This window comes from Papilio machaon, chromosome 27, assembly GCF_912999745.1.
Source record: "Papilio machaon chromosome 27, ilPapMach1.1, whole genome shotgun sequence".
Lineage (NCBI taxonomy): Eukaryota > Metazoa > Arthropoda > Insecta > Lepidoptera > Papilionidae > Papilio > Papilio machaon.
In genome coordinates, this window is record NC_060012.1 from 1,092,913 (window position 1) to 1,118,971 (window position 26,059).

General features: G+C 33.9%; 2 protein-coding genes across 6 annotated transcripts in view; both read left to right on the plus strand.

Annotated features, from left to right (window-relative positions):
- Window positions 1-26,059, plus strand: part of LOC106707911 — a 45,885-nt gene that overhangs the window by 8,588 nt on the left and 11,238 nt on the right. For all 4 annotated transcript variants that reach the window (XR_006756520.1, XR_006756519.1, XM_045684786.1 and 1 more), the window contains exon 3: window positions 24,379-25,501. Coding sequence is in view for 2 of the 4 variants with exons in the window: in XM_045684786.1 (XP_045540742.1) it covers window positions 24,379-25,501 (1,123 nt within the window). In the remaining 2 variants the exon portion in view is untranslated. The remainder of the gene's footprint in view (window positions 1-24,378; window positions 25,502-26,059) is intronic.
- LOC123722565 lies at window positions 18,966-20,901 on the plus strand. 2 transcript variants are annotated; one of them, XM_045684789.1, is made up of 3 exons: window positions 18,966-19,848; window positions 20,273-20,371; window positions 20,751-20,901. In XM_045684789.1, exons 1-3 carry the CDS (start codon window positions 19,189-19,191, stop codon window positions 20,817-20,819), a joined length of 828 nt encoding a protein of 275 aa, XP_045540745.1. In that variant the 5' UTR covers window positions 18,966-19,188; the 3' UTR covers window positions 20,820-20,901. The 2 variants fall into 2 exon arrangements, with proteins under 2 accessions (XP_045540745.1, XP_045540744.1); XM_045684788.1 differs by having other exon boundaries at window positions 18,966-20,371.

Here is a 26,059-nt window from a genome sequence, read left to right on the forward strand (position 1 = left end):
CATGGCAACGACGTGACAATATATAACGAAAATTCATAGAAATAAAATGTACTTCTTGTGAAGACTTAAGTTTTTTATTCATAGAATAAACATTGGTTCCTTCACTAATTAATTGAAAGGAACTTCGTTCCATCCGGGTGTCCCTTGACACCTCTCAAGGTTTTTTTTGGTATGAAAAGGGCAATAATATTGTATGAGTGCTCTCTGTGGGAAACTACAGAAACCATATGCTACTATAAAAATATTAAACAGCTGACGACTACAAAACCTATATTATTACAGATGTCTTGGCAGAGACGTGGGTTTATTTCGAGCAAGGTTACGTCTAACATATACATTTTAGATTTACATTAACTTTATGGCAAAAGGAGACAAACAATTTATAATTCGTTACGACTTACGATCAAACGTCGAAATTAGGTAAACATAGATACGTCAAATTTCATACATGGCGGCCATTACTTTCTCAACAGAGAGATGTTTGCCTTGCCTATGTATCCCGTCCCTTCAAATTCATTCCTCTTTCCCATCCTTAACTTATAAGAAAAGGGTGGGAAGGTTCCAGAACGCATGATATCGAAAGGTTTGCTATTCCTACTATAATCTTATAAATTATTATTATTTCTTCCTTTTGTGATCTAAACAGAAGCTCTAGACATTTTTGTATCAGTGTTGCCATTTTAGTTTTTATTTGACAGCCGTATATTATAACAAAGGTGAGAATAGATAATAAAATGCTGCCCACCTTTATAGAGTTCCGTATGAGAATAAATTGTTTTTGTCAAACTCTAGTGACAAGCGTGAAGTAGTGAAACTTTCCGTTCTTTTCGTTAAATACGTCATATTTCGAGGACCTAAATGTACTCGTTTTCCCTTTTTATTCTTTCCATATTGATAATGTTTGACTAGGAAAAGGTTTGAATGGCTAAAGTACAATCCTATTTGTATTTTCACAAAGTTATTGTTACTTTAACACTTTCAATGCTACGTCTTATACACGTGTGCATGCCGTGGCAGTAAACGTATTAAAAATGTTATACGGAACCCCGACTACTTGAGACATATCTGGTTTTTATTAAACAATAAAGTAACGGTTTTACGACGTATCCATTTTTATTACGTTTCTGTTGTTTATATATTTAGAAATACAGTTTATTATGCAGTAGTTGGAAAGTGTTACTCTATATAACCCCCAATCCGGTTATAATATTGAAGTAACAGCCCGAGCCGAGGCTCCTGAGGGAGCCTTCGAGCTTAGTTACTAATAAACGAGGTTAAGGCTAAGCGCCATCTGCGTTCGGTCACCTCAAGCCCGGTGAAACTGTAAATGCCTCTTCAAGGCAAACAGTGGGTAGTCAGTCAAAAAAAAAATATAACTGAAAGCTGTTGGATTTTTGACGAGTTTGAAAAACCTATCGGAACAACTTTACCTTTATAAAGCTAAAACCGACCCTGGTGGTGACCAGGGTCGGTTTTAGCAATTAAGGCGCTCTGGCCGGGATTTTTGCGGCGCCCACTCTTTTTTTGGTGTCGAGGGAAATGTTACAAAGATAGGGTATCTTGGGAAAGCCACAAGCGCATGTTATATCCGACTCCGACCGTGCCAAATAGGACTTTTTACCTACCCCACTGGGACACGAGCGTGGTAATGTTGAAAAAAGTAGTAAAGAGTTTCAAAGCACTTTTAATATGATTATCGAGGGTTTATCTGTCGATGTGAAAACAAATTGACATTAATTTAAGTATTAAAAAAATAGAGATAACATTTTCTTGTACAGATGTTTCGGCGGTGGAAACTCTCAGTGAAACATAAGATGAGTATGAATTCAAGTGGATGTTTTCAGATTTGAAATTTAATTAGCGTAATTTTATCTGCGCTGCCATAGAGCTCGTTATTCTGCAAATTATCGGGAACGAGGTTTTCCTCTCTACGCTTAGGGTTGTCAAAAATAATAAAATTCAAATCATTAAAAAAAAAATTTTGAAATGCATTTTTTATTATTTATTATCCGTCGCCCTTGACTTCGTCAGAGAAGAGTTTAAATAAAAGGTAGCCTTATATGCCCGTTTGCATCAGATACCTTCCCGTCAAAATGCCGCCCAAATCGTTCCAGCCGTCCTGGAGATTACCCGGAAAGCAGCGAATGTTTAGATGGATGGATGGATGTTTGTTTGAAAGTATCTCCAGAACGGTTCAACGGACCCTGATGAAATTTGACATAGATGTGGAGCATAGAGCTGCAAGAACACATAGGTTACTAAATAAGTTTTTTTTTTAAATTCTGCACAGACGGTGTCGCAGATACCATCTAATATATATATATATATAAAAGAAAGTCGTGTTAGTTACACTATTTATAACTCAAGATCGGTCGAACTGATTTAGCTGAAAATTGATGGGGAGGTAGCTTAGAACCAGGAAACGGACATAGGATAATTTTTACCCAGTTTTCTATTTTTTATTCCGCGCGGACGGAGTCGCGGGTAAAAGCTAGTGCTAAATAAAGTAGGACTTTGATAAAAATTGGGTGGGTTTCAAGACCTTGATATTATATTTTAGTTTTTGACAACCCTAATTTTGTTAGTTATAAAATTAAGACCTACACTTATTTATGCAAGCCTAGTATTCAGAGTGGAACGGAGAGAGCATGATCATTTCACTTTTGCTGTCATAGTGCGGCGAAGTCACAGGTTATAAGATATTTAATACAAATATGCCCGACCAGGAGGGTAATGTTTGATAGATTTTGATTGAGAAGTCATTTGATTCTTTTACACGCGTAGTAAGGGTTGGTCTGTAAGCATTCGGTTTTTTTTAAAATTAAATATTACATCAAAATAAATTTTCTAGAACTCACTACACTCTTCGTTCTTTTCGCGTTCAATTTTTATCTTACTTTTTTTTTACTTTACCTGTATTTTCATAGAAAGCGGCCTCATTTTATATACGTATAAAATTCTCGTGTCACAATGTTAGTTACCATACTCCTACGAAACGGATTGAGCGATTTTTAGGAAATTTTGTGAGCATATTCAGTAGGTCTGAGAATCGGCCAACATCTATTTTTCATACCCCCCAATTTAGTTTTTTTTAACTGCGCGCTGACGGAGTCGCGGGCGACAGCTAGTGTTATATATAAAATTCTCGTGTCATAATGTTCGTTCCCGTACTCCTCCAAAACGGCTTGACCGATTCTCATGAAATTTTGTGAGCATATTCAGTAGGTCTGAGAATCGGCCAACATCTATTTTTCATACCCCCCCCATTTAGTTTTTTTTTACTGCGCGCGGACGGAGTCGCGGGCGACAGCTGTAAATTTTGCCTTACAGTATAAAATTAAGTTCATAATGAAATAGACATAAATACATAAGTACATCTCGATATTCGATCTGACTTTATTCCATTATCATTTCGTGCGATTCGGACTAAAATTACTTATTAAGATAAAACTTCCATCAAAACAAATTGTATTGATTCTTATCGCTTCAAGTCGAGCGTGAGACAGATTGTATTGTTTATTTAATCTGTGGTTAGTGTTGGTCAATATTATAATTACATTTTCTTATCTGTGTCATTGTTCATCAATCTGTACGTTCCCGCGCAATTATGACAACTGTCATCGAAATTAAAATAAACGTTTCGAAAATTAAAAACAGCAAACATTCCTCACTCCTTTAAAATTACAAACGATAGTAAAATGAAATTAAAAATAAAAAAAAATTTAAACAATTACAGTTTGCGTGAATTGAGGGAATTTGTTATTTGGTAACAAAATGAAGATGAAATATCTTACAGCCAGGAAACCTGATCTATAAGACACTAGCGACCTCTATAACCGCTAACTGAGATCGTGCTTTAACTGCTTCGCGGTTGTTAAATTTTCGCAATCCCACTGATCGTTACGGTGACCATACTAACATAAACTAAATACAGGACTGTCCTAAATTTAGAACAGACAGATTTATTTTAATAGTTCCTGAGTAATCGTTTAATTATGAGAGAATATATTTGTATTTCTATAAACATTTGGTCATCTCTCTTTTAGTAGTAACTTATAACGTCAAAATATGGCGCTCTGGCTAATTGTCTTCCTTGTTCTACACTGATTAAAAATATGGAATCTTATTTCGTAAGCGATTGTATAAAATTTGTGGTTACCTTACACTGTACGAGCAGTTACGTTTATCTTTGATAATGTAATAACACTTTCTACATGGTGTATGAACGGTCTATGCCTCACAATGACAACGCAGAATATAAATATTTCATATTTTATATAATAAACTTGTGTGAATAATTGCTTAGAAGGAAAATAACAATTTCAAATTATATACAATTCTTTAGAAATTCAAATTGTATTGAAGAATTCAAACAATAAAATATGTTGAAATAAAAATAATATTAAACGCTGTCTCTATATTTTTTTTTATCTGAATTAATCGTAAAGTATTACGTTCTTATAATTCGAATTTTATAAGTTTTTTTTTAATTAAGATGCTGGCACGTTAGAAAATTGTTGGAAAATTAGTAGCTTCAATTATAGTCGCCCGCGACTCCGTCCGCGCGCATTAAAAAAAAAAAACTAAAGGTTTATGAAAAATAGATGTTGGCCGATTCTCAGACCTACTGAATATGCTCACAAAATTTCATGAGAATCGGTCAAGCCGATTCGGAGGAGTTCAAGCCCGAACCCCGTGACACCAGAATTTTATATAGATGCTATAGACGAGTTTCATTTGTGGATTTAAAAAGTTTACCATGTGTTGTGGTGGATATTCTTTTTTTTTTTACGTAGGCAAAATTGAATTGCTTGTAATTTTTAAATATTATTCGTATTTAATGGAAATGGAGATGGAATTCCATAACTTTCATATCAAATTTCTACGCACCGTCTAAGTTAATGTGTACCTATTGTGTATAGAGTTAAGGACTATAATAGTTTAAATACAATATTTCACATGTCACCTTTTGTTCATGAACACAATTAACTCCATTCCTACTTCTAATACGTGATTGTTATTAATTACTCAACAAAACTTTTCCGTACACACGTAGCTAACAATATCCATGTCAAACAAATTTAGCTTGACCTACAAACGTTCAAAAATCAACCTTATGTTATTGTCATAAAGATCACGTTCGATACTTCATTTTTGGTTTTTGAAAATTGTCACATACGTTGTAAAATGATCCTTCTTAGTTTGAAATAAGACTGTTATTTGCGTATTAGTCAAATAGATACCCGATCTTATGTCCTCTGGGCTTAAGGAGGCATCGAATTTAGCTAATTTTAGTTTGCAAACGATCCTAGGCGCCTGTTTAGGTCATGACTAAGTAGGAAGTCTAGATTTATTGTCTGTTCGACTACTGAAAACTATAGAGCACGAATCTTAGATTAAAGTAATACGATGTATTTAATTTATTATTTTAATTATAATATTTAGGGTTTAAAATTTAAATAGTCTTGTATAAAATGGCAAATTATGAGACTGGCCACTACTAAAAACGAAACGTACGCGTGTTTTTTTTTCTTATAAAACTGACCATAATTTACAAATTTAAATTTCGAAATGGTAACATTATTACTGAAAAACAATAATGGCACTACGAATTGGTGCCACAATGGAAAAAATAGGGCCAAGAATATATTTCATACGGTTACCGTAGGGTGACACGGTAGCTTAATTTTTGATGGAATGAACTTAATTATTTAGTTATAAAAATTAAAAGGGAAATTTCTAATAAAGTCAAAATGTTTTATAACGGATTAAGAATTACTGTTGAAGGAGATAAATGTGTCATCAAATAAAAAAGCTTACCTAGGCTTTATAAATAACATAAGAAAAAGCACTATTACAAATATGGGATCGTTCTTATTTAATTACTAGCCCGCGACTCTGTCCCCGCGGAATTGAAAAAAATATAATAAGTAGCCTATGTGTTCGTCCAGACTACGATCTGTGACAAATTTCATCGAGATTCGTTGACATGTTATGGAGATACCTTCAAGCAAACATCCATCTATCCATCCATACGTTCGCATTTATAATATTAGTAAGATTCATATCCTTATATCTTAACATAATTAATGAAATATGGCATTATAACGATTAGGTATGTTTTGTTTGTATTTGTTTATTTCTAATGTGTTGTTAACCAAACATTTATTTAGGCATGGTCCTCGCAGTAACTCAAGGTTGTCTTGCATCGGAATGTCTCGGTTCGTGTTTATTGCATGTGCAACCTTCATGTATGACTCACCTGTCAAACTTTCGCGGGCAAAAAAGGCGCGCAACAATGTCGGTACGGTGCACGGTGCGTTCAGAAGCAAAATGATTATTATTACTTTTTTATTTTTATTCAACTGTAACTCGCTTCTTGAGTGGCCAGTTTTATTTATAGAAATCTACGATACGATGATTAAAGTTGATGATATTTCTTTTTTTACACTTTCTCGATGTTACTATTGTGTCTGAGTTTTGCTGTTTGATTTTTTTTAGTCTGTATTGATTGGATTACAGAATATATATTCTATTGTAAAAGGTGAGGATAAAATAATTTGACATCTTCAATGGTCTATTCGTATTTCTTCAGTTTTTTATTCTTAATGTCAGTAAAAAATTGGTTATTTATTAACTGGGAAGACATTATGGGTACACGTTGGTAAAATAAGGTAATACGTACATAATATGAATAGTAAATTAAATCTCGGCTAATTATCTGATGTGACTAAGATTAACTAGTTTTAAAACTTGATAAATGCACTGGCATCAAAACAATGTATGGCGGAAGTGTACAAGCGGACATATTGGATATGTTTGTGCTGTCATTTTTTCCCCGATAAGATAATGAAAGCTCCAAACAGTTTAGAATTTTTATCAATAACTTTCACATTAAAAATATAATTATAATTTTTATTACTTCTAGATACGTAATTCTTAAACACTACAGTTCGATGCTATAGTAAAATAGAGATTTGTATAAAAATTTGTAAGATATTTTTTAAGAAACATAACCACGAATTTAAAGTCTTTCAAAAAAGAAAACTTAGTTGTTTACATTTCAATAAACATTTAGTGGCACTTATCACGGCTCAATATATAATTATTCATTAAAATTTGACCCATAAATTGTAATAATGTTTATTTCAATATTAACAACCGCCATGTTGACAGCGCGGGAGTCGGGGGCAACGATCTCTGGTTGTATGACTCAACGTGCATTGTCGTTGCCTCGGAGCTTTTTAAAAAAAGTTAAAAAGTAAAAAGCGTTCTGATAGTAAAGCCAACGCTGATTTGACGTATGGAAAATAAAAAAATGACTACACATCTGTAGGTTTTTATTATTATTAATTCAATTTTACCTTCCTTGTTATGTACTAAATATTTGATAGTTTAAAAGAAACACTCATGTTGAGGGTTGGGAAATTAATGGATGCGGGTCACCCTATTTCATTATTTTAGCTTCTATATTACTTTTTTTTTTAATGTTATACCCCTATAATACTTGGCGGCAATATAAGAGTAGTTATTCGATCTCACACACAAAATATAATGTCAAAAACTATAACATCCACCCTAAATAAGTATGTTTCAAGCACGTTTGTTTTTGTTATTTATAAGTGTTTTTTTTTATTTGGGTCCCCTTTTCGATGTCTATTAAGTCACCGCACCCAAAAATGTAATGGTTAATCGATTATTAATTAATCTCTGTTTAAGTTGTACAATGACCATTCAAAATTGAACACAATGCCCGGGCCAAAAGATCTATTTTGCGGTCAAGTGCGGTTAAATTAATGGCGGAATGTCAAAATGTTTGTGACATCTGACCTATATTCAATTACAAAATTCGTTTTTTTTAGCTTGTTACTTATTATGGTCCACAATAATGGCTATTACAGTATTTACGATGAACCTTGTCATATTTGAACCAGATTACAAGCAATTTTAATGAATTTGATATAGTTTTAGTCAACTTTTTTTTTGTTTTTTTTTATGAAACAGTATAAAAATTATAATATTTAAAGTTGATTGCGTTTTGTGTCTGCATTTAGATTGAAAATAGTGCACTATTGGATCACAATCTTTTTCAGATTTGTTATAGTTTTGCGTAATCAATACTTATTCATTGGTTGACAGTTACAAAATTTTATTTTTATGGCCTAAGATAATAAAAAATAACGCATACACTCACGGTATTTCAAAGATTATGTATCCTTAAGAATTCGTAATGAGGTAAAAAGACGTCTTCGTATGACATAACGTGAGTCACCGAAACTTGTAATGTAGCCCACGCGGAAAGGTTACGTACCCCTGAATTATTAACGGCAAGCAATTATCATTCTTATAACGTAAGCAATAGGGGTCAAGATGCTGTACTTTAAACGTATTTAAATAATGGATTTATTGTGATGGATGTACAGAACCAATTTACATGGAGACCATACTTGAATAGACAATTGCCGTCTTTGTTATTTTTGGTTTTGTAATTTAAACTTTAAGTTTTAACACAAAGCTTCCTTTTTCTTTGCACGTAACCTCTTAGTTTTATTGTCTCTTATACACTTAGTAATAAGGGTGATTTTAGCTTGTACATTTTTAAAACAGGACGTATATTCAGGGCACAGGCATCATGCTAGGTTCACTTGATAATATTTAAACAGTTTCGTTTAACAATTGAATGTCGTGAGAAAGAACTTTTTATTTGTATAAATCATAGTCTACTTTGTACAGGAAATAGTTATTTTGTTAGGGAATCATCATCAGCTCACTATACGTCCCCACCGAGGGGCTCGCAGCCTACCCCAAGTTAGAGGTGACTAGGCCATAGTCAACCAAGCCAAGTGCGGGTTGGTAGACTTCACACATATCATTGAATTTCTTCTCTGATATGTGCAGCATCACGATGTTTTCCTTCACCGTAAGAACGTCGGATAAATGTACATATGTAAATCGAAAAATACATTGGTACATGGCGGGATTCGAACCCAAGACCTGCAGATTGCAAGTCAAGTGCTTAACCCCTGAGCCACCGACGCTATTGTTAATATTCTAGTAATAATACTTACCACACCCAGAAATCGTATCGGGAAATGTAACATGGTTAGGATAATGTAAGACTTTCCAGCAAGGAGAGAAACTGTGTGAAAATTAGTAAACAATAAACTCGTTCACTTAACATATTTTATATAGGAGGTTTATGTAAAAGTTTTTTTTATTAAGAACAAGTAAAAAGCAATCAAATAGATACAAGTCAAATTAGGAAAAATTCTTACAACAATATCTTAAAGTGAACGAAATAAAAATTGACTCAGTAAAATTTAGCAAATGCCTGAATTACACTTCCTTTAACAAGGCATTTCATGGAAATCTGGAACGTACCCAAGTAACTACGGTATATAAAACAATATTTTACTTCCAGGCGTATTGCCAACAATTGAAAAGGTCAACACATGATAAACCATAGACTTTGGTATAGAAAAAAAATCAAACTAGAATTCTCAAAAGAGCAATAATTACAGTATTATTTTTAAATATCATAAAGTGAAAAACGAGCATGCGGCGACCTGAGTTCGCAGAAATAGCAAACCGACCGCTGACCATAGAAATCCGAAATTTCAGATTATCTACCTCTAATCGACGGTGAGGACGCACAGAAAGAAAATATTTCCCCTTCTTATGCATTCCCTTTTCCGTCAGATCCACTTCCCCTTCTCATCCTTCCTTATAAGAAAGTTTGAAAGGGGAAGGATTTAAATTAGACATACTAAATAAGACTAACACTAAATGGTAGAATAGAAATGGTCACTTTATTATGTCATCATTTTCCTAGCCTTTTCCCACTAACGTGGGATTGACACACAGGTTTTATAAACCTTAAAGTTTTGGCTTAAGTTTTTACGATCGTCCGCCTGTCTGTTGCCAACCCTACTTCAATGATATGTAGTTTACTTTAAGAGATTTTGGCTCTAGTGTAGCCGAGTCATACTTAATATAAAATAAAATGACCGTGCATTAAATTTAAATTTTCCTTTAAAAATAACTGCACACGTAAATTCAAAGTAAAACAACAATTCTCGAGATGATACGCATAATTAACTGGGTCATTTTAATTCGAGCGCGTTGATTATAAATAGGCGTCTATTTTTTTCGTAAATCTCTCAAGGCCATCGTGTTTGAGAGTCGACCCCATTTTGTTTTTTTTGACGTTTCACTGTAACCGGATGTGGGATGCGTTCGGAAATGAGTATGATGAATATTAACATCGATTCAATTATTAACAGTGGGTTTCTGAGACCAAAATCTCTGTATAAAATATACCGGCATCCCTGTCATTATCTTGACAAAACAGAGATAGTAATATGTTTTATACGAAGATATTGATTTCGGAAAACCACGGTGAGTAATCTTACTTCATACCAATATTATAAATGCGAATGTTTAGATGGATGGATGGTTGGAGGTATCTCCGGAACTGGTCAACGGATCTTGATGACATTTGTCATAGATGTAGAACATAGTCTGGAAGAATACATAGGCTACTTAGTGATTTTTTATTAATACCTCGCGGACGGAGTCGCAGGCGACAGCTAGTTTTTATATTTTACATAAGTGATGTTTAACTAAACGTTGTCTATAAACAGTAAAGAAACGAAATTAAAAGTTTTGCCGTAGAAGGTTTGCCGTTTGAAACCATAGAGCATAAAAACATGCAGTTCAAAAAATAATTTATTACATTATGGCCAGTAACACACCTACGTAAACAAAAAAACCGTTGCGTACCTGTTTCTGAACATAAATTAATTTAAGTAGACTACAACAGGTGGAAAGGCGCGGTCCTAGTTCGAAAATATTTAACGTCTGTATTCAAAACGTTTGCAAAGTAATGTGAACTTTATTTATTGGGAATAGAGTGCAATATTCTTTTTACAAGTAGAAAAGGTGTGCTGAATGCTTTTAGCAATCGCAATTCAAATATGGAATTTAACATTTCGATGTTTCATAATGATGTTCGAAAATGTGTTTGATTATTCACATTGTCTTATAAATTCGTCTTCATAAATTGTGTTTTATTCGATTTTGAATTTAGAACAAAACAATTTTTTTTCTTTTGTTTATAATTAAACTAAGTATCGCCAGCACCTCCGTCTGCGGAGTTCCTCCGGAATTTAAAAAAAACGTAAATTCATCGAGATTCGATAAGTCGTTCCATCCATGCATCTACACATTCGTATTTAAAATATTAGTAAAATTCAAAACTTTGCAGTTGCATTAAAAAAAATGCAGTTTTCTGAACAAGGTTAAATAGAAAAATACTGGCAACACTGAGTTCATTCAAGATCAATACCGTGGGAAATGAATGAATCGTTTCTATGCTTTATGTGTGTTTTTACGATGATGTTTTAGGATTCCGGTTCATTGTTAACGATAGCATTTTAAACGCTTACAAAAATGTTGTAGACCATGTTAACTAAAAAAAAAACGGTTGTGTTTTATATTTCTAGTCTTTATAGTATTCTTTAAGGTGATTGAGGAAAAGGAAGTTACTAAGGAAATTAATTATAATACGTTTGCTTAGAGTGATATATTTTAAATAACCTTAATCATAATATTATAAATGCGAATGTTTAGATAGATGGATGGATGTTTGTTTGAATTTATCTCCAGAACGGCTGCATGGATCTCTATGAAATTTAGTATAGACGTAGAACATAGTGTGGAAGAACACATAGGCTAATTGAGTTTTTTTAATTGCACGCGGACAGTCGCAGGTGACAGCTAGCAATGCAATGCGACTTCCAATGTAACGACACGAGAGAATAAACAAAGGAAGAATTAAGAACAAAATTTAAAAAAAAAAACATAGTAGGGATGGTTCTAGGCCATAACTAGTATAGCATTCTTTAGAGCAGCGGTTCTCAAACTTTATTTGCCCACGGAACCTTTTCGGGAAACGAATTATTTGACGGAACCCTAGATTCTAGGTTTGATTATTCTAGTCCCTAGAATTTGTAATTCTTTTCTCGCGTCCCCAGTTCGACTGTGTTATATCTGATACACGTTTAACATATACACGCCGCAAGTCCCGGACTCACGCACCGACGATCACGGCTCACTAGACGACCTCATGTCACAGGAGAAGAGCGATTTTGTGACAATAACTCTACATATCGTCCCTTAGCTTATAACACCGTCCACGTCGAAAGTTGGCGGTTTTTATATTTGAATGCCATTAAATGGAGCTGCTCATTCCGCGTCTTACCATTGGTCACATGATAATTGAAAGGTAAAGAAATATAGTACAAAAAATTAAATAGTGTAAATCGACAACAACTAAAGAAATAATTATTTCTGAACTGCTGAATAGCGTATTTGTTAAGGAATTACTAAAAAAATCTAGCGATTTTTTTTAAATGACGAGGAGACGAAACAACTGTCTACATGACAGTTGTTTCGTCTCCTGTAAAGTTGATAAAAATGACTTATGCGGTGTTGTTAGCTAAGGGACGTATTTGTCATGTATTTTCACTTGTGCAATTTTATATTGCGTTTGGTAAATCACGAATGTCGTGAAGAATGCAGTTAAAGGACTTGACTCTTTACGAAAGAACTGTAACAATTCCTAGCGAAAAGAGATCCATATCTTACGAGATGTGCCTATTTTCATCTGATGTCTCTTCATATCTTCGAAAAGAGACGCATATGAATTAGATCTTTGCGTTACTGTAACTTTGGAAGGTATCGGGGATGACCTAATTCCAATTTTGGACTAATACAGGTTGATGTTCATGATTTCATTATAATTAAGACCTTTCCGCTTACTCCGTCTACTTGATCCGCATCATAAAAGGCATAGGGTATGCAGTACACCTGTCGCTGACGTCACGTCCGCTCATTGTTGGCCCTTTGTCCCTTACAAAGTCCCTTGGAGCTTGGGACTCTTTCGAGTTTTATTCGTATTGTTTTTACGAATAAGAGATGGGCTACACAATCCTATGATATCCAAGTTTTGGTGGCGATGCGATCGACAACGAATTTTAAAAGATTTGATAGACTAATATTGAATTATATCAAATTGTTCTAAACAATATTAAATATAGCTTATGTTACACAAGAATTATCTAGCACTTTAATGGTGAAAGAATTTTTGAAATCGATCAAGTAGTTTTTGAGTTTATTAGTTACAATCAAATACTCTATACGTTAATGTTGATAAAAACGTGGCCAACAATTTGTTACATTCATAAAGTTCAAGATGGTGTTGCCATCAAATATAAGTTTAATTTAAAGATTTCCGATGTTGCCATGTACAGCTGCACTTGACCTAATTAATAACATAAAGACTACAATCAATATTGCACACGGTTTTGGCGAAGGTCAAAAGAGTCAAGTTCAGTCATATTTTTTTACACGAATTGGACATTAACTTAAATAGGTTCCGTAACATTAAAGTTGTAATAGTGGATTAGATCATAAAACTTGAGATTATACTGTTGATATACTTGTAATATTTTTCTTTTATGTTTTATACAATACTAGCTGTCGCACACGACTCCGTCCGCACGGATTAAAAAAAATCGTATTATGTAGCCAATGTGTTCTTCCAGACTATGTCATACACCTGTGCCGAATTTCATCAATCCGTTGATCAGTTCCGGAGATACCTTCAAACAAACATCCATCCATTCATTTAATCATTCGCCTTTAAAAATTTAAAAATTAGTGAGATTTTCAATAGTGGGAACTTAAGTACAAATCTGTAATGAAATGGACGCTTAAATTAATAGTGTTTAAGAAAAAAAATAACAATTTAATACTATTAAAATAGCAATAAACTTTTTTTTGACGAAGTTGGCATAATGTGAAAAACGCTTTTGTCCAACTGCAGAAGTATAAAAGTTGAAGATTTTTATATTCTCCTTCAATGTAACCAATAAGAAGGTTACTAGATACTTTATTTGCGGAACCCTAAAATGAATTATCCGATTATGGTAACACAGATACGTGAGTCAGTGTACACTGACTGACTCAACGTGATTTATTCTTGTGATATCATATGTTGCCATATTTATTTAATTCCATCATCGGAACTCGCAACGTTTTGCCGCCAATTTCAATTTCGCGCTTTTAGATTATGTTTATAGGTACGATTGAAAGCTTTACACTTTGTTATACAGTTTAACACTAAATCATACGTATTTAGTTATAACACTGACTAAAACATAAGTAATTAATTATTACACTGAATGTAATTAAAAAAAAACTTTGACATTAAACGTAATAATTTTATCTGTATCTGTCAATGTAGATTGTATCTCAGATTATGCTTATTGTAATTTATATTGTGTTAAATAAATAAAAATACAAAAAAATCTTAGCATACAAAACGAACCATCTAACTCAAATTTTTAAAAGTTAAGTTTTTATTTACTAACATATTATGTTAGGAATTATAAGGTTACAATTTAAAATATCTGTTCCAAGTTTATTGAAAGATTGCCACAATTATCAAACAAGTGCCAAACATCGATCACAAACAGCCTACACAGTCATACCTACGCTTGGCAAACTTGCAATTTTTTTCCAGATTTGCAAAAACATTATTAAATATCTTTTGATTTTTGTAGGAAATCTGACCCCGAAGTCTATCACTGGCGCAAACAGCGAACACCAAATAAAAACAGACAAACTCCTATTTTACACGTTCATATTTCTTGTTTGGTATTCGCTGTTCGCTGTTGTTTGGCAAGCATGTGGCTTAAGTTTGTTACCGTATTACGTTATAAATATTTTAGGAAGCCATAGAATTGATGAAGTTGTACTACTAAGTTAGCCTACATAATGTTTCGTAGGGGGTTCTAGTTTGTTTTACAATTTTAATGCTTTGTACAGTGTTTAGGTTTTTTATTACGGATAGAAGTAAAGCTAGTCTTAATTCTTACTAATATTATAAATGCGAAATTTTAGATGAATGAATGGTTGGATATTTGTTTGAAGGTATCTCCAGAACAGCTTAACGGATTTAGATGATATTTGGCATAGATTTAGAACATAGTCTGGAAGAATACATAGGCTATTTACTATGTATTTTTTTAATTCTGGACGATTTTTATCAGTGGTGTCTGCCTACCCCTTAGGGTAACAGGCGTGAGTTATGTTGTTGTTGTACATTATCCGAATAGAATACCAAACTAATGACTGATGTCTCTCATATGGTGGGTGACCTCATTGTACATGTACGGTACGAAGACTAGGCGATTTGCAGTTAATAAAACGTGGACGGTTTAAAAAACACCACATTGATATTGACCTTGATCCGTGACCTTGATTTGTAAAGTATAAACTTAAATTAAAAAAACACAAGTTTATAGCTTCTAATTGTGAAAATGAAACATCTATATAAATTTCCACCCCCCACTTTTAACCCCCTTACAACCCTATACCTATAGTCTATATCCTTTCTCAGGGACTAGACCAGTGTTTCCCAACCTTTTTGGATCCATGTCCCATTTTTCAGGATGAACATGACTATTGCCCACTTATAAATTTTGTTTAGAAATTAATTTCTCTCGAGGCCTAAATTTACAATGTTAGAGAAATAATTAAATACTACTTTTAAATAAAATTTTTAAACACGAAAACACATATAAATAGTTTAAATGCAACGGATTATTGTCTCTAAAACGTTTTTATGTACTTTTTAGCACTGACTATCATTGTAAGGATGTAGACTTAAGTTTTTAAATCTCCGAATTGCCCCCCTCTAAATCAAAATGTCCCCCAGGTGGGGCGTATGCCCCAACTTTGGGAAACACTGGTCTAGACTATCTGTGTACCGAATTTCATTGAAATTGGTTCAGTAGTTTTGACGTGAAAGCAGGAGAGACGGACAGACAGTAAGAGTTACTTTCGTATTTATATTAAGTAAAGATTAACGTACGGAATTTAATTAGGTATACATATATGTTTTAATACATACATAGATAATGAAATAATGAGTTGCTACAGGAAGTAATTAATATTAAATATATAAGCCACTCGTCGGCGACATCTTTGATACCATATTTGCCGAGGCTTTATTCGAACCGTGGACCGCAATGCTAGTGAAAGTAACCACTGGGTCACTGTACCACAAGTCCGGATTATTTCGCAAAGGTCGTTTTGTTTCCGTGTTCGATTACGGAATGTGGTCAATGTATTATTTAATTTTTATAGCAATACTAGCTGTCGCCCGTGACTCCATCCGCGCGGAATAAAAAAAAAACTTGAGAGGTGTGTTGGGACAGCCGGATGGAACGAAGTTCCTTTCGATTAATTAGTGAAGGAACCAATGTTTATTCTACGAGTATGAATAAAAAACTTAAGTCTTCACAAGAAGTACATTTTATTTCTATGAATTTTCGTTATATATTGTCACGTCGTTGCCATGGTGAAGTAGCGCTCATTCGTCGTTAACATACTTACTATAGCAAAAAGTGTCGTAACAACTTTTCGTAAGATTTTTTTCCGTCTAGCCACCTTTCATTTTAATTTCAACGAAATCCGTTGAGCCGTTTTGGAGATACCTTCAAACAAACATCCATCCAAAAAACATTTGCATTTATTATATTAATAAGATGGTTGTCAAAGAAAGTTGAGTAACATTTTATAGTTTGGTATGATTTAAGGATAGGTGGCAAAATACGTTAAGTGATCGGCACTGTACGTATTCCATATGTCTCTAACAGCTGTCATCTCTTCATACACTTCATTACACATAAACATGTTTCACACCATCCATCCATACTTTTTTCTACCTTTTTTTATTTTTTTTTTTATTTTTATAAAATCACATCTACAGACGCTTGATCCGTACCCTTTTCCGCACAGGTTTTAGTTATCTTTTTTTTTATTTTATTAATATCCCTGTGCTACATTGTTTGTTCCTGCTTACTTATAAATACATATAATTTAACTTAATTATAATTTTTTTTTACCATTTACTATACTAAACTTACTGGCTAAATTACTTATACTATAACTTTTTTTTTTTTTTAATATTTAAACTGTGGCGACGGATGTAGTGTTTCTCATTTTTAGGAGACCTTCTACGATCGCCGCGTCTCGGTTTCTCATCGCCATTTTTGTGTTTTTCTACCTTTGTGGTCATCCACATTCAATTACTTTCTTGTATATGTGACCATCTCTCCGTACATGTCCATACTACGCTAACATTTTACATCTCTATCACTGGTGTTACTTTTTAGCCGACTTCAAAAAGAAGGAGGTTATCAATTCGACTGTATTCTTTTTATGTGTGTTACCGCGATGTTCCGCCCCTGGTGGTCCGATTTTGATAAAAATTATTTTAATCGAAAGGAAGTCTTGCAGATGGGTCCTATTTTTTTTTAATTTGAAATATGAAGTGAATTAAAAAAAATCCTAAAATCATGATGGTCAAAAATTAATTGTGAATTCCTACGAGTACTAAGTACTAACGCCTCTATGCTATGTGATCGTTCTATTTTAAAATAGAGATCGTTATTTCTTTTTGCAAAGCAATGAAAACGGTTCTAGAATTATTTTATTGTATACCTATCTTATATATATAAAAGAAAGTCGTGTTAGTTACACTATTTATAACTCAAGATCGGTCGAACTGATTTAGCTGAAAATTGATGGAGCTGAAAATTGAGAAAGCTACCTCAGCTTAGAACTAGGAGACGGACATAGGAACTTTTTTATCTTGTGTGCATTTTTTTTTATTCCGCGCGGACGAAGTCGCGGGTAAAAGCTAGTTATTTATAATTTTCATAGATTGCAAGAGGAAATAAGATTGTAGAAACGTAACAGATTATGTAATAACAAATTGCATGTTTAAAGTTGCACAGATTATTAAATGTAAGCGCTGGTCGTTTTCTTAACGGTTATAATAATTAGTTGTTTTTATTTATATGGTAATACTAGCTGTCGTCCGCGACTCCGTTCGCACGAAATTAAAAGAAAAACTTAATTAGTAGCCTATGTGTTCTTCCAGGCTATGCTCTACATCTGAGCTAAATTTCATCATGGATTTGTTAAGCCTTTCCGGAGATACATTCTAACAAACATTCATCCATACATCCATCTAAACTTTCACATTTACGTTAGTAAGATTTAACTGTATTCAAAATAATGAGACTGTCTTTCATATTTTGTTTAACATCTTTACATTTTTAATGTCCTGTTTATTCAAACGCGAAAGTTATAGCTTACTGATTAAAAAAAATCTAAAATCTCTGTAATAAAAACAATGAATTACTTAACTTTTTTAAAGTCAATATAAGAAGCAAAGACGCTTGAGTGATTGCCATTTGTTAATTAAATCTGTCAATGAAATGTATATTTCAGCCTTTAGACAAATTAAGTATATTTGATTGCGTCTTAAATTGCTAAAAATAACAATTAGGTTAAAATTGGCACAACCATTTGGTGCGTGTTTGTCGGCCATTTTGTCAATTGTTACTTCAGTGGCGCTGTGATCGCGGGAAGGTTAAGGGGAGGGGGTTGGTGCAACGTTATCTGGGACATTGGCATTTGAAACTGGACCAATCGATTTTATTATCCTTAATACATCTCGATTGCTGTATGTTTTTTATTATTTTGAACCCTGAGTTTATAATTAACTAGCTATCGCCCGCGATTCAGTCCGCGCGGAATTTAAAAAAAAAACTAATAAATAGTATATGTGTTCTTCCAGACTATGTTCTACATCTTTGCCAAATTTCATCGAGATCCGTTCTGCCGTTACAGAGATATCTTCAGACAAACATCCATCCATTAATCTAACCATTCAACTCAGGAGGGACATATTTTTGCTTGTAAAAATCTCGTCTTGTAACACATTTTGCATAGATTTAAAAAGCATCTCGTTTTCAATAGAAACTAATGTAACAACAAATCATTTGTACTTCTTAATAACCATTGTTAGTTTATAATTGATATTTACTCTATGATCAATAATGTAAACGAACTATCGATTCATTGATCTATGATCTATTCAATTATCTATGACCTTTGTAAAAGATGGCGAGTCGCTAATAAAATTTCGAACAAGTAACAGCGTTTCTCTTCTCAAGATCCGACATAACCACATCCAACCATCATAGTGGCCTCATCGAGCCGAATATTCAGCGTTTTATTCAAAATTTGGAAAAATTGGTAAAAAACATGGATAACGTAGAACAATTATTAACAGTGCTCCAAGACATACGCCAACACATTACCCGAATTTACGAGAACTTCAAGAAGACTCCAAAAAGTCGTCTGACCGAAGGATATGTTGAAACCAAGATGTCGATCTTACAAGAATACTGGGTCGCCTTCACAAATAATCATAACAGCTTAATAAGGATAGTAACGAAAGAACAAAGAAAATCATTGGAGTATTTCAAGAACGAAGTATTCGTCGACTGCGAAGAGAACTACATTCAAGGTAAAGCAGCTATGAAAAATTTTCTTCAGCCAGCACATCCCCAAAGCAGCAGCATACCAGCTATCGGCAGCCCACCAAGTATGAAGCAGCAGGTAAAATTACCAAATATAGAAGTACCCACATTCGCCGGTAATTATGAAGATTGGCCAACATTCCAAGACCTTTTTATCTCCCTCATTCACAAGAACGATGGAATTAGTAAAGTACAAAAACTACAATATTTAAAATTGAGTGTCAGCGGGGAAGCAGAAAATTTACTTAAACATATACAAGTAACGGAGGACAACTACGATCAAGCCTGGGAAGTGTTGAGGCAGCGATATAACAATAAACGTCTCATCGTAACATCTATTTTAAGGAAATTATTTAACCAGAAAAGGTTGCAGAGTCCATCGGTGAGTCATATAAAAGCTTTACTTGATACCACTAACCAATGCCTCCATAGCCTTAATAATTTAAACATTAATACAGACCAATGGGACCCTCTAATTGTTTATATAATTACCAATAAATTAGATCTAGAGTCACAAAAGGGATGGGAAGAATATGTAAGCAAGGAAGTTTCCGGAGATCTACCTACATTTTCAATTTTAAAAAAGTTTCTAGAAATTAAATTCAGAACGCTCGAATTATTACAATCATCTACAAAGGAGAAAAATACAGTCCACACATATCACACTACAACAAATTTTAAAGGATGTGTCTTATGTAAAGAACATCATGCACTTTGTCACTGCAAAAGTTTTGGAAAAATGGATCTACAAAAGAGAAGAGAATATATCAATCAGAATAACATCTGTTACAACTGTTTAATTCCAGGACATCCTGTCAAATATTGTCGATCATCTAGCACTTGCAGGATTTGTCACAAACGGCATCACACGCTTCTTCATCATTCACCCACAGCGAGTACCCAAGGTAACATTGCAGATCATTCTCAACCTACGGTTTTAAATGCAAATGTTGAAGAAACACCAATTCAAATTAATACAGTAGCGACTTCACAATCAAATACAACATACAATAAAACAGTTTTATTAGGGACGGCAATAGTAGCTGTACAAAGCGAGGATGGATACACAACTGTTTTAAGAGCATTAATCGATCCAGGTTCACAAGGTTGTTTAATAAGCGAGCGAGCCGCTCAATTGTTAAAGGCAAAGAGATATACAACAAAAGGAAACATCATCGGGGTGGGATCAGTAAAGTCAAGGATAAATGAATCAATTCAAATTGAAGTAAGCTCCAGATTTATGAAAGATTTTAGCATCAAAATAAAGGCATTTGTGATTTCCAGGCAACTTACTTCAAGAATACCAAACACAACATTGCAATACAGCGACTGGCCCCACATACAAGGACTTGAGTTAGCCGATCCAAGTTTCAACATTTCAAGATCTGTAGACCTACTGTTGGGAGTAGATGTATATTCACAAATAATACTGAGTGAGGTTATAAGAGGCCCACCGGGAACACCATGTGCTCAAAACACCACATTAGGTTATATAATTTTTGGAACAATAGATGATAGTTTACAATCAACCCAAGAAAATATTATAGTTATGCATCAAATTACAAACCTAGATGATATGTTAAAATCACTATGGGAAATAGATATAACTTCTAAAAGAAAATTAACGCAAAATGAACAAATTTGTGAAGAATTATTTCAGAATACAACATCAAGAAGTAGCAATGGCAGATACATTGTACAATTACCTTTCAAAACAGACAAGCCTAAATCCATGGAAGGAAATAGTCGAGAGATAGTATTGAGAAGATTCAAACAATTAGAAAGCAAATTAGAAAAGTCACCAGGTCTTAAACAAAAATATAATAAAGTTGCTCCAGTGAAAACAATATCCCTACCACGTCTCGAGTTATGTGGTGCAGTCCTACTATCAACATTATTACACCATGTAACCAATGCAATGAGAATACCATCAAATCAAGTTTATGCATGGACAGACTCTTCAGTTGTGTTAGCATGGCTGCTAGGAGAACCAAACAGATGGAAACCATTTGTCGCTAATCGAGTAGTGGAGATATTGGACAACATCAACAACAGTCAATGGTATCATGTTAAGTCTCAGGAGAACCCGGCAGATGTTGCCTCAAGAGGTTGCAGTGTCGATGAACTTCAAAACGATACTCTATGGTGGAATGGCCCTTCATGGCTTCTACAAAATACAATAACATTTTCAAGACCTAACATTGTATCAACTCATTTAGAGAAGAAATCTGTACAAGTTTGTTTAAATACCATGGAAACTGAAGATAACTATTCAAATAAATTTTTAGATTTTGATAATTTTGATACACTAGAAGAACTTAAAAAAATAATTGTTTACAGTAGAAGATTTCTAAATTTCAGAAAAAGGGAATACAAAGAGTCCAGCATTACAACAGAAGAATTAAATCAAGCTTTATTAATCTGTATAAAAAAGGATCAGAGCGAACATTTCAGTGATGACATAAGAAATATTATGATGTTTGAATATGTCAAACCAACCAGTCACCTTAAAACTTTGAACCCTTTTCTTGACAAAGAAAGAGTTATCAGAGTTGGAGGAAGATTGCGTCATGCAAACTTAAGTGAAGACAGTAAACATCCAATTATACTCGACTCCAAGTCTAAACTTACCGCACTTATTGTAGCTGATGCACACAGAAAAACTTTACATGGTGGATTGCAACTCATGCTTTCATATTTGAGAATGAAATATTGGATTATAAGAGCAAAAAGCATTGTTAAATCACATATTTTTAAATGCTTAATTTGTGCAAAACTTCAAGCCAAAACAAGAAGTCAACTCATGGGTGATCTACCGAGTCAGCGAGTAACTCCATCACGACCTTTTCTCAACAGCGGCGTAGATTTCGCGGGACCATTCAACATCCTCATGTCCAAGGGCAAGGGCATTCGCACAAGCAAGGCTTACATTGCTATATTTATTTGTTTATCTACAAAGGCTATACACCTAGAATTGGTGAGCGACTTAACTTCAGAAGCTTTTATTGCAGCATTCAAACGTTTTGTGTCGCGCAGAGGGCATTGTGCTCAGATGTGGAGCGATCAGGGTAGAACTTTTATTGCTGCAAATAGAGAACTAAAGGAGTCCCTAGATGAAGCTAATTTAGAATCATTACATAAACAAACTGCAAACACCTTGGCTATGGATGGTACTCAGTGGCATTTCATTCCTCCCTACAGTCCAACATTCGGTGGACTCTGGGAAGCTGGAGTCAAATCAATGAAAGGTCATTTGAAGAGGGTTTTGACAACAAATTTAACATTCGAAGAAATGAGCACACTTTTGTGTCAAGTAGAAGCTTGTCTCAATTCTCGGCCGTTGACACCAATAGATGACAGTGATGTAGATAATGTGGACCCGCTGACACCAGGACATTTTTTAGTTGGAGAAGCCCTTAAAATTGTTCCGACACCTAACTTTACTAACATTAATTTTAATTTACATACTAGATGGCTTTATACACAGAAACTTTTAAATGATTTTTGGCATCGATGGCAACAAGAATATCTAACAAGATTACAACAAAGACCTAAATGGTTGAAAATTAAAAAGGAATTTTCAATTAATGACATTGTATTAATAAAACAAGATAATATGCCTCCGGGGAAGTGGATGCTGGGGCGCATACTCAACAAACATCCTGGACCAGACGGGATAACCAGAGTGTATAGTGTAAAGTGTGGTGATAGTGTTACTAAAAGAAATGTGCTTAAATTGTGTCATTTACCTGTTAACATTGATTCATAATTTACTGTAAAACTTGTTAAGTAGATATATGTTATATCACTTTTCTTTATAAATTGTTGTAGCTAATAAGTTTACTTGATTCATACTTTCAATACTTACCTTAGATTCTTAATTAATGTTTTCTTTATATTGTGTACATATTTAATTTGCAACTACTTAAAACTAATTGATTATGTTTGTGTTATTAATTTCAGCAGTTGTGTTTTAAGTTTTTATTTTGGTTTTGAGATTTATTTATTTTGTTTTTCTTTTCATTTTGATTTATGCTAAGTTTGTTTACATTTACTTTGATTTGTACTGATTACAGCGATTTAACTATAAGGATGATTAATTAAAATTAGGATGTTTTGTAAATACTAGGATAATTTCATACATTTGTTTTCATATTTGCATATTTGTTTCACTATTTGTATTACTTAAGATTTTCATTCATTTGTGTTTACAACTTAAAATTTTGACAGTTTACTATTAATTCATTCTTTGGTTTATATACAGTTTAATTTCAATTTCATTAATTTTCTTAAAAAGGCCTGTGCCCTTTTTGGTGGGGGGCATGTTAGTTTATAATTGATATTTACTCTATGATCAATAATGTAAACGAACTATCGATTCATTGATCTATGATCTATTCAATTATCTATGACCTTTGTAAAAGATGGCGAGTCGCTAATAAAATTTCGAACAAGTAACAGCGTTTCTCTTCTCAAGATCCGACATAACCACATCCAACCATCAACCATAAATATTCTTGTCTCTGTTATTTTTAAGAGAAAAAGAGGGATAACCAATATATTCTTGTAAAAGTAGAACATACTAATAATTAACTTACTTATTGCTATCTCTATTTTATCAAAGACTAGCTTTTACCCGCGACTCCGTCCGCGCGGAATAAAAAAAATGCACACAAGATAAAAAAGTTCCTATGTAAGTCTCCTAGTTCTAAGCTACCTCCTCATCAATTTTCAGCTAAATCAGTTCGACCGATCTTGAGTTATAAATAGTGTAACTAACATGACTTTCTTTTATATATATAGATGACAGGGATGACGATATGTTTTATACAGAAAATTTAATCTCAGAAACCATTAGGTAATGTCTATATCTAATTAATTTCTATATTGATTTCTCGTCTCTTTGTTACAGGATCTAATACCACCTCAAGACACCGAATCGTATTTGTTGAAAACACAAAATGCAATCACTAACCTCCAAGCGAAGCTTCAATCTTCTAGAACGAACAACTTCTCGAACATTCCGTCCCAGTTAACTTCCAGTCTTATCAGCGAAAAGACAGCCGTCTCACGAGTCCCTCTCTCTCAACTCAGTAGATCAAACTCCTTGAACTATCGCCTCAGAAGAAAAGATAATTCTAATGATAGCAGTCCGTTAAGAAGTCCAGGACATTACGTTATCACAGGTTCAAACAAAACCAATACTAAAGTCTTATTAAACACAGCGTCTCGCTCTCTTGACACGGATAGAAGACATGATTCAAACATGAACAGTCCATCATCAGACCGAGGTCTGTGCAGTAACAGTTCCGATGATAAAACAATATCAAATAAACCACAATACAAAACATCACCAAGATATAGACAAAAGGTCGAAGTTAAACCGAATACGAACGAAGCGGTGTGCCTAAAAGCAGTATTAAAGAACAACGCGATAGACTCAAAACTCTACCCGAGAATTGATCAAACTCGTTACCAAGGCGACGTGAAGAAATCCCATCAACGAATCTACAGTGATAGTAAACAATATAAGCCCGTTCAAAACGCATTCGGTGTTTCCATCCGACGTTCAAGTTCCTTCAATACGGTCAATAGAAATAATAACTACATAGACGCTGGGAAAATAAAATCTAGACGATCTAGTGGTCATTCTGAAGATTATAAAGACTATGGTATTTCCGACGAATCAGATACTGGTTCTTTTGATAAATCACAAGATATTAGATTCAAAAGAACGCATAGAGGTAGAATAGAATCACCAGATCTTAAATCAATCGCACCCGCGAACTCACCAAGATGTCCTAATACTCCTGAAATGCAGCGTAAATTTGGACCTGGACTGGTCAGGAATGCAGGAAGACAAGCCAAAGATCGTTCTAGAATGTCGGAACCTCCTGTATCTAAGGAAGAAAGGACTAAACCAGTTAATCATCAGAGTAGAAGGATATCGGATCCAACAAGACAAGCAGTGCTCAGCAGATTGACTAAATCTAGGTCGTCTACTAGGGAACTGCAGCCAAAGGTTCAGGAGAAAGGTTAGTAGAATCACCTTCTGATAGTTTTTTCCTTATCTTTCTATTTTTATTCTGTACATGACGTCAATAAACAGCGTGAAAACGCTGTTTATTTATTTTTATTGACTAAAATGAAAGGCTTTCCTAATAGGGTCAGTAACCAAGTTTTAGTGAAGACAGGATCTGACGAATTTCGAGAAAGTATTACGGGAGGAGAAGTTCGCTGCATAGAATGCTAGATCATAAAGCTAACTAACATTGTCACTGCCACGAAGTTCTAGTACACAAATAATGCAATAATACTGTTACCTTACCATAACTAGCAGTGCACGTGTTAAGTACAGACAGCCTTGTATCAGTCGATTCACAAGTGTTTTGTTACACCGCAAACTGACTATGATTGTACCGATTGTGTATTGTGACTACGTACATTGTGATCTCCGGTCTACTATAAATGAATAATAAAGCTTGTAACTCGGAGACCTATTTATAGTTAGAGATGTTCTACAATCAATTATGTTTAGTTTCTAATGTCCTTAGAGTCTTTAGTAATGGTATTTGAACTAAAAGTAACTCTTA

Bases quoted from the DNA above. Each gene is read 5' to 3' on its own strand.
- LOC123722565 (XM_045684788.1), top strand. From the start codon at position 19,189: ATGGATAACGTAGAACAATTATTAACAGTGCTCCAAGACATACGCCAA. The intron at 20,372-20,750 runs GTAACATTGCAG...TGTGATTTCCAG, and splicing joins ACCCACAGCGAGTACCCAAG to GCAACTTACTTCAAGAATAC.